The sequence below is a fragment of the Physcomitrium patens genome, chromosome 17, assembly GCF_059467195.1.
Source record: "Physcomitrium patens ecotype Gransden chromosome 17, ASM5946719v1, whole genome shotgun sequence".
Lineage (NCBI taxonomy): Eukaryota > Viridiplantae > Streptophyta > Bryopsida > Funariales > Funariaceae > Physcomitrium > Physcomitrium patens.
This window is the reverse complement of record NC_143426.1, coordinates 6,040,035-6,049,495: the sequence shown is the minus strand read 5'-3', so window position 1 is coordinate 6,049,495 and position 9,461 is coordinate 6,040,035. Positions and strand designations below refer to the sequence as shown.

Genomic DNA, 9,461 nt, shown 5'->3' with positions numbered 1-9,461 from the left:
AGCAGAGCAGCATGAAGGCTCCCCCACAAAGGCCACCACCATGCCACCTCTTCTTATGTTCCCTGGGTCTAACTTTTTGACCCATATGAACAGACACCCAATTGGCCTGTAAATGTCAAAGGCCCTTTTGCTGGTTCAAAATTATGGGCATTATTAAAAGAAGTATGCATGCACCAGATTATAAATTTGTTTATCCCATTCCATTCCATGTATTATCATTATCTTATACCTGTTTACTGTTCGGAAACCCACAAGTGTTGCCCCATTGTTTCCAACAAAATTAAGTCCCAACCATGAAACAGTTCATGAAGACTTTGTGAAAGGAGAGAGCATTCATTTCCCATTAACTAATGTATTTCTGAATGGGGAGGGTACCTTTTTAGAGGCCCAGCATGCTGATCATGGTGTCTGAGGGAGGGGAAATCTGTTGGAGGGCAAGGGTTGGCTGTCCAAAAGGGCTGTGTGTGTCTCTATCTTGTGCTGCACTGTAAAGGAGTCCCATAAAGCCAACTTTCACATGGGTGTGTATCCACAATGTTCTCTTTTCACATGGGCTTGATAATAATATTATTACCCATTATTCCCTTTTGTGCTTCCTGCTCTGGATAACTTGTGGAGGAGGTCCCATGCCATGTAGGCAAACTGTTTTTCTGAAATTTTTGTATACCACACTCCTCTGCCCTGCTGCCCCACCCCCCCCCCCTGCCTGAGAGATGGATGATGTCCAACATTGTAAACAATATTTATGTCAGGCAAAAGTTTTGGGGAACTCCCCCCCCATCCCCATTCAGCATTAACCATCTCTAGCATGCACCCAGTAGCATCCCTCCCTTTGCCAGTGTGAGAGAGAGGGAATCCATATATTAAACATGTGCAAAAATATATATATTAAAAACTAAAAATAATAGCTAAATAAAGTAGCACATAGAGAAGAAAGAAGTGAAGAAAGAACTGAGATGTGATACTTTTTTCTCACTTTGTTTGTGCTGCAGAGGTGTTTGTCTTCATTGAGATGGGGCTTTGAGGTGACTTATCAAATGAAGCTGGAATTAAGAAGGGGATGTGTGATAAGTGAGTGCATGCATAAGGTGCTGGGGCAGGCAAGTTAAAAGTGATGGAAATAGAGCAAAAAGGAAAAGGCACCATGGGAGAGACCACCAAAGGCTCCCAAGCAAGCTCAGCCATATACTTTCATGTGGCCTGCCTTTCCACAAAAGCCTTTTGGAATGTGTGAGTGCAAGAGAATGCCATTGGGATCATCTCCTATCCCTATTATTATGATGACTCTTCTCTACAAAAAAATTCATGCTTTTGGAATTCTCATTCATTTGCCCCCACCCCAAAAAAAAATGAAAAACCAATGACTACATGAAAATAAATTCAAGTGAAACAACATCTATTACATGGCTTTGAATGGTTTTATCTAATTTGGAATATTACCTCATGTCCTCATTATATTAATCCTTTGGGGATGCATCAAAGCTTGTAGGAATATGTTTTTAGTTTCTTAAATTTTGTGGGAGGGGGGGGGTGTGGGTGTGGGCATAGGACTAGATATTAGAAGTTTACATTTTGGGGAGGAAAAGATAGAAATAAAGAATGAAAGGGGAGGGAAAAGGGGGAGTTAAGGAATGGACTGTGCATGCTGGTGCTTTGTGAAAAAAGCAGAAAGTATGTGTTGAGAGCAATGCAAAAAGGAGCAAAAAAATGTGGGTGGCACCCACTTGAAAAAAACCCATTTTTTTCCAATAAAAATAAAACAGCATAAAGTATATATTTTTTCCTTGTCTCTAATGTCACATCTCTTCAGTTTCCAAAGGGCTTCCTCCCATTTGCTTGGCATCTGAAGCAAGGGCCCAAGCTGCCCTTTAGCCACAAGCTCAACAGAGGCATGGGCACACACATCACAACATACAAAATATACCCTCAAAAAGTGACTTGGGATGTCCATGAACTAAACTCACTCTACTACTACTACTATTATTATTATTATTATTAGAATTGTTACCATTCATTTTAGAAATAATTCCATAAGGCTTTGGAGCAGACATAGAGCACAGTCTGGTAGAGGTTAGGAAGATGATGTGGGGTTCCAAGCTGGCAAGGCATTAAAACTCTAATGACTTGGTCCAGTGGGAATGGTGGTTTTGTTACTCTCTGAATAAGTACAGACTATGTGTCCATCCAATTTTCATCCAAAAACAAATGAAACATTCTCATATTGATACCCATTCATTCATCCAAACAAACTGCTGCTGCTGCTATGTTTTATCGGGCTTCATGTAGTTGAAGAGACTTGGATTTTATTTATTTATTTATTTATTTATTAATTTTCCTCATTCCAATCCAATCACCAAACGCAGTAGCAGCCAGGGCTGAATGGAAGTTAGGGGGAGCCAACAACAACAAGCTCATCGCTATGCTGAGGACAAGACTGGAAAAAACAAACACAACAAACGGATGAAAGTACCGTCCCAAAAAGTCATTGAAGCGAACAGAATCCGATTCCACCTCAGCTTTACATATTACCATAATAGTCGTAAGAATTGTTTTCCCCCCTGCCCTTGCGGTTTCTGCCCGCGAAATAAAAAAGCCCCTGAATGGGGAGGGAAATGGAGTCCTCCCCCTCCACCAGGGGGCCACGCGGCGACCGCTCATAACTCCATACCCCTTAAGCGTGGTCCCACAGGGGGGGTGGGTCCTAATACCCGTGGAGGACCCCACCTCCGCTGCAGCGAGTGAGAGTGCCTTTATGCTTTTTCCCCTCTACCACGAGCTTGCGCTGTTGCCCTCATATGGTTGCAAGGCCTCACTTCCATTCTTCTTCCGTCTTCGTCTTCTAGTATTCGCCCCTCACATACCCTCCCTTCCATCAAGCGTTACCTCGCCTCACCCAACCAAACCGTCTCTCGCCCTCTTCCCACTTCTCCGATTGCTCTCTCTCTCTCTCGCTCTCTCTGTCTTTCTGCGTTGCTCACTTAACCGAAGTTGTATTTGGATTCAGTTGCGTTTTTCGGAGTTCTCTACGCGCGCATGTGTGTTATCGCGCTTGGCTTTCTGTGTCTATATTCCTGTGCTGGTTCTACTGGTAAATTCATTGGACTGAACACCGGGGTGTTTGTCATCAGTTGTCGTAGGAAAAGGCTTGCGGCAGGTTTTGCCCCGTGAGTTTGACGTGGAAGTTTGAGAGGCGCGTTGGTTTTTGAGTGGAAGCAGCAACTGTGGAGGAAACTAGGGGGAGAAGCGCGCAAAGAAGTAGAAGTAGGATTCAGGTTGCAGGTGGACAGGGGTGTGAGACCAGTGAATGAGGAGGTTGTTGAGCACGTAGCCGCAGAGTCACTCGGTTCACCTTCTTGGCCATGTCGAAGTTAAGGAAGTGGATGATGAAAGAGGAGAGGGAAAACTCCGCCGGGAGCGCGGACACAAGCGCCATTAAGCTGTTTGGTAAGACGATTGCCGTGAACAGCGGGGTGAGTGATTCGCAGGAGACCTCCACGAAAGCCGGAACATCAGCCGATGCCGCTGTCGTGCATCCCTGCGCCTCTCAGGTAGAGTTTTCGGTCTTTCATCAATATTCTTGATACCTTTTGGAGTGCTTGACTTGAAGCCGCAGCGATCGAGAGATCAGTCACGGAGTTGTTGTTGATTGTGGTGAGTTCATGTTGTGGTGTGTAGGCTGGTAGCGAAGAGGTGGACGGTGCATCCACGCAGTCGGAAGCGGATGAGATGGGGAGTTCCATATGCAATGAAATTCGAAATGTCGAGGCTCCCAAGGATGCTCCGCAGGAATCGCAAGTCTCCTCTGAGAAGCTCGCTTCAGAAACAATGACTGTATCGACATCCATTCAAGCACCGGCCGCTGCGGTAGCACAAGAGAAGCAGCGTCCCTTGACTGTTGAGGAGAAAAAGGAGCAATGTGTACGCAAGCCTGACAAATTGATACCGTGCCCTAGGTGCGATAGCCTTGACACGAAGTTCTGCTATTACAACAATTACAACATCAATCAACCCCGTCATTTCTGCAAGAGCTGCCAGCGTTACTGGACTGCTGGTGGCACACTACGAAATGTCTTAGTGGGGGCAGGGCGCCGGAAGAATAAGTATGGGTCGAGTCAGATGAAACAGGAAGCGTCTGAGGGTGTAAATTCTGGCATCACTACTGTCCGGCTTGATCACCATGAAGGGGCACAGCCGATGCTACCCTGTGCTATCAACCCTTACGGTCTCAAAGTACCGCCAATGAACATACCCCAGCTTGCTGCTTCCTGCGCTTCGAGACAAGCTTCAGAGGCTCAAAGCACGGTCACCTCATGTGGCAAGGAGAGTAATAAGGTGTTCACTTCAGCCTCCGCTTTCAAGCCTGCAGGGCCCGATGTTTCCAATGATTCAGTGTCCAAGCTGCGGCAGAGGACGAGGACGGACACTCCGGAGGGGAAAGATGTTTCGAGCCCGGGGTCTAGCCCTTTTGTATCTGAATCACCCACCAGCCATGTCTTGACTTCAAGAGTGCAACCTCAGCAGCAAGAAGTGCAACAGCAAGCGATGTGGACGAAGAGCAATCCCCAGCTTGGATTTTTCAATGGTGCGTGGCCTTATGGGTACAGCATTGGCTGGAGCGGTGCAGGACCGATTCATGGCACTCCTGCGATGTGTAGCCCGCATCCGGCCTCCTCGGGAACCACTTCTCCACCCTCGGGAATGTGTCCAACTCCCGGGAATGTGTGGACTGGTTTATGGGCATCAGGGATGCCTGGGATGCCGCAGGGGATGGCTAGTATGTCTGGAATGTCTGGCGTTTCGGCCATGCCGTTTGGGTGGAACATGTGCCCAGGAGGGTGGACGTTGCCATGGCGGCCTGTGCCTGCCGTTGCAGTGCAAGGTTCTGCTGATGTTGTGGTTGTAAATTCTGGGGGCTTTCGCAAAAGGGACGGTGCCAACGATGAAGGTGTGAGGAAGATGGCGAGGATAGGGAGTCCGGAAGAGGTTGTGGTGTGATCTTTGCATTCTTTGCAGTTAAGAAAGGTTGAAGTCTTGCAACAGACTGAATTGAGAAACAGAGATGGGGAGGTGACCTGGAGGCTCTGCTTGTTTGGTTTAGATTATGAAGACGAGCACATGCTTTCGGAAGGAGGTCGGGAGGAGTACATAGCGGTAGAGATTAGTGTAAACTACTCCTTAATAAGTCTTCAAATGATTCTTAGCTCTGAGGCCATAGTTTTTTTGCTTTTTTTGCCCTTTTTTTGCCTTTTCTTTTTCTTTTTCTTCCCTCTTCTTTTCCCGAGACGATCGTCCGATCTTTTATAGTTGGATATATTGTAACATGAAATTGCATACTATTTCATCACCATGTTATTGCATTCCAATCCTCTACAGTCGCTCTGTTTTTAACTGTTTTGATAGGTGTTGTGTTTTTTTGAGATGGTTTGTTGCGCAGGCCTTGGTATTACATGTGTGTTGGAATGTATTCTTTGCCACGATGCATAGCTCTTGTCTTGCTGTGGTGTGCATGAATGGGAAACAGATGCATCCTCGTACACATGATTGACTTTGCTTCCGAGTATACTGGACTACAGATTCAAAACTTGCAGTGTTCACACACTCGAGTACTCGGTGATGTCGAACATACTCGGGTTTTTTCTGTTCTTCTCTGGGCATCGGAATCCAGTTGAGTCTGTCACTCTGATCAAATCCATACTTACCGACGATGATGCATCCTTTATCATTCTGCATTGCAGAAGCAGCCAAGTCATTACCTTTTTACCACTTTTTTGAGCTTTCGTCAGGTTGCAGTTTGTGCTGCACTTCTCAGGGATTTGATTCATATCTTTCTGACTCGTCGATACGCGCACCCGTCACCCATTTAAACCCCAGCCGCTTCGCACCAACAACCACAATCAACACTCATTTACCATAACCCCACCTTCTGCACCCACACAAGTTCCCATCACGGTTCAGTCGATGCAGCCTTACGAATTCACCCACTCGTGCGCTTAGTTACCAAAATGACCAACACTACAATCCCACACTCTAATTACGCATACCGAAACCGCAACATCATGGCCCCTCCTACTCTAACTTCTACTCTAAAGAGAAACAAATTCTAATTAAGAAAACGGTAGAAATCTATCGACTCGGTCTGTCTAAACTGAGGAAAGCTTCCCTCGTGGGCGCTCATCATTACATCCATGCCATGGCTCATTATTCCTAACACTATTGGAGTCTTTCCTCTGGCTTTTCACGTGGATGCCTCCTAAGTGGGGCCTTATTTTAACTGTATCCAGGGCCTTATTATGATGCGTTTTCTGCCCTCTCCTGCAGCAAGCTTATTATTGCAAAGAGGCTATTGGTGAGTGAATAAATAAGCTCAGATCGGTCGCATTGGTGATGCCTAGGGCTAAAATGAAAACACCAACTTCCATAGTTGTGTGACATGAAGTTGAATTCTTTTTGGGAGCTTCTGTTGATACATCACTCACCTGCTTCAGTTGGGGCCAAACCTCATTTCCTCCTTATGGTGAATCCACCCTAGGTGTGACTGACACGTGTCACTATGTGATACGTAGTAAAATGTGTAACTGTAGTTTCTGATTCTCTCTCACTATATTTACACATTTATTTATAAATGAGAATAGAGTAATTTTTCAATCTAAAGTTTCTTTTTTGTATATTTTTGTTTGGTTTTACTGCATGGTTGATTAGAAGTATATTTTAAAAACTAATGCTTTTGAAGAGTCGTAGATCGATTAATGTGGGTATGCACGTGTGCTTGCTCAAAAGAAGAACCATAGTTCCTACGATTCTCCTTAGATGTCAAATAACTGTTCCCGTTGCGCAGTCATGGATGAAAGTGGGTTGGACTATCGGTACTCCACTAGGTCGATAAAGTCTCGTTTTTTGTTCATTTTTGTTTCGTTTCGTTTTGTTTTTTTTTTCTTACTCTATTTTGAGAAACTCGAAAGAAGAAAACACAAGAGAAGGAATTCACGAGATTAATTCCGAGGACATTAAACTGGCCGAGGGTAGAATATTGTACAATTCCTTCAACAAAACAGAGCTTGTGGGTTTCCGAGAATGTGAAGGCAAAATGAGAGCACACCAGTCTCGGCGAATGAAAGGGCTCTGCCAACTCAGCATGTGCAGCCTTGCACACAGGGGATGACTCATCCACGGCAATAGTGGACTGGAGTTCACGGTGGGCCAGGGATCTGCAGACGTGGCGACTGTACGGGAAGCCCAATCCAGCAACACTGGAGGGTGGTAGTTGGCTGACGTAGCGGATTACGTATACGTGTATTCTCAAATTAGGTCATACGTGTTTCCAGTTAATTTTTATCCACATGCACAACACAACTATTTACTCCAGTTAATACATGTAATCGTTGGTAGGCTGGTGAGATCAAATCCCAGTCGTAGCTCTCACTAATGTTCCTATTAGCATAATAATTAAAAAAAACAAAAAATTAAGTGTTAAATTCGCATGCAATTTAACCTGCCTGTGGTGGCATGCTGACATGGCAGGTGCATTGTTAAAGGTGATGCTCCGGTCATGTTGGCAAATTAAATTAACAAAAAAAAAAGTCTTTTTACATGCGTTTCCAGCCATGGGGAAATATAAATATGAATAAATAAATAGATAAATTTATCAAATTGAGCATGGAATTAAAGATCAGTGACCCTCCGTATTAAAATAAGCAACACATTTTGAGCTATATATATATACACACACATATAAATCTATTGTTTGTTTTGGATATTCTAAGGCCATTAATACCTCAATTACATCCACTAGACTTGAGATGATGACTCCATTCGGTTGTTTTCCTGACATCTATTTCTTGTCTAATAAACTATTTCTGTGTACGTGTATGCGTACAAACATGTAAAATAATACAGAACAAAAATGAATGAATAGATCCTTTTTTATTTTATTTTGAGGATTGACCTGGGCCACCCAATAATTTATTGACACATGTCATGCACACTTATCGAGGTCCAATCACACTAAGTCTGGGATACATGTCATAGAACCATGCTGACTTGTCACACTCTGAGTGGCAGAGGTTGATTGTGGGCTCTTTTTACATGCGTTTTCGAAAAAGTAACTTTATGGAGTCATGCCTTTTTTAGGGTATAGTGTGTTGTGGATCCACCATTTCCTAGTAAACCCCAGAAAAAAGGAAAGGAATGAGGATATTACCTGCATCTCACTGATTATTCCTTCCTTGAAAAAGGAACAACAATGCTTTTTGGTAAAGCAACTAATTGTTTTGCATCTAACAATGGGGTAAGTGAATTATTCATATTTATGGGTAGGAAATTAGATGTTTTTCTATTGCTTGCTTATAATTTATTTCATATATTTTATAAATATGTTTGGAAAAACATACAATCTTATTTATTTCATTTTCAGAATATCTTTAATAATAATGTATACTATATTATTTTTTTTATAAAATTTATAATTTTTTAACAAAAAATAATATGTAACATACGTACATGATGATGGCAAAGAATTTTGATATATATATATATATATATATATATACACATATGCACACTCACTCACGCACACATATGTTTGAATGAACAAAGATTTAATTTAATTTTAATCCAAATTATTTAATTATTGAATGGGTGAGTTGTAAATTTTATTTTATTAAATTCACTTGTTTAGTTAGTAAATGAACTTTTTACAAGTCGCCTCCATTGTATCCAAAGAATGTGGGTTTTATTTTTGTGAAGTAGAAGAGCGTGTAAAGACAGAAACTTGTAAATGAATGTTTGCATTTAATTGGTAATAATTTTAGGGCTATATTTTGTCTTAAAAAACTCTTCTGATAGTGTTAATAATAAAGTTGATTATTAATATTATAATTTTGTTTTACTCAAATCTATTACAGTTGTTGTGTTAATATTAACTTCCATAAAATGATTCCAAAAGCAAAGTTCATTTGACACAACTTGGTTTACTATGTTCTTATATGAAAAATATATTGATAGTTTAATCTTTTAAGTAGGTTATATATTGGATTTTTCCAAAACAGAATTATGTCAATGTTCTTGAGAGGATTGTTAAACATTGAACTCATTTGAGATTTTTTAAATGAACCTTTATTATGTTGTAAAAAACATTTAAAAATATATATATTGATATTTTAAAATATTTTTTAGTTAGTACAAATCAGAATAGACTTTATCCTTCTTAGATTCTTCTACTTATAATGATTTTTTGGATGACGGTGAAGTAATCATCAACAAATTCAATACTGAAAAATCAATCAACACTGTAGAAAATTGTGAAAGACACAATGAAGTTGAAACAACAACAGAACTTTTAGAAACACTTGTCATATCAAAGAAGAATAAAGTCATGTACATTGATCCAAATGACATTTCTTAATGAGAAGAAACTTGCTTTTATTCAATTGTGTATGTATGTATGTATGTATATACACATAATT

The 9,461-nt window shown here is 41.6% G+C and overlaps 1 protein-coding gene across 1 annotated transcript; it reads left to right on the top strand.

Annotated features, from left to right (window-relative positions):
• Nucleotides 1–2,837: 2,837 nt before the first annotated feature.
• On the top strand, nucleotides 2,838–5,363 carry LOC112294633 (uncharacterized). Its single transcript, XM_024545309.3, has 2 exons — nucleotides 2,838–3,548; nucleotides 3,676–5,363. Exons 1-2 carry the CDS (start codon nucleotides 3,360–3,362, stop codon nucleotides 4,993–4,995), a joined length of 1,509 nt encoding a protein of 502 aa, XP_024401077.1. The 5' UTR covers nucleotides 2,838–3,359; the 3' UTR covers nucleotides 4,996–5,363.
• Nucleotides 5,364–9,461: the final 4,098 nt, after the last annotated feature.

Excerpts from the sequence above, each read along its gene's own strand:
- LOC112294633 (XM_024545309.3), top strand. The coding sequence starts at position 3,360 with ATGTCGAAGTTAAGGAAGTGGATGATGAAAGAGGAGAGGGAAAACTCC. Across the intron at positions 3,549-3,675 it reads TGCATCCCTGCGCCTCTCAG|GCTGGTAGCGAAGAGGTGGA; the intron begins GTAGAGTTTTCG and ends TGTGGTGTGTAG.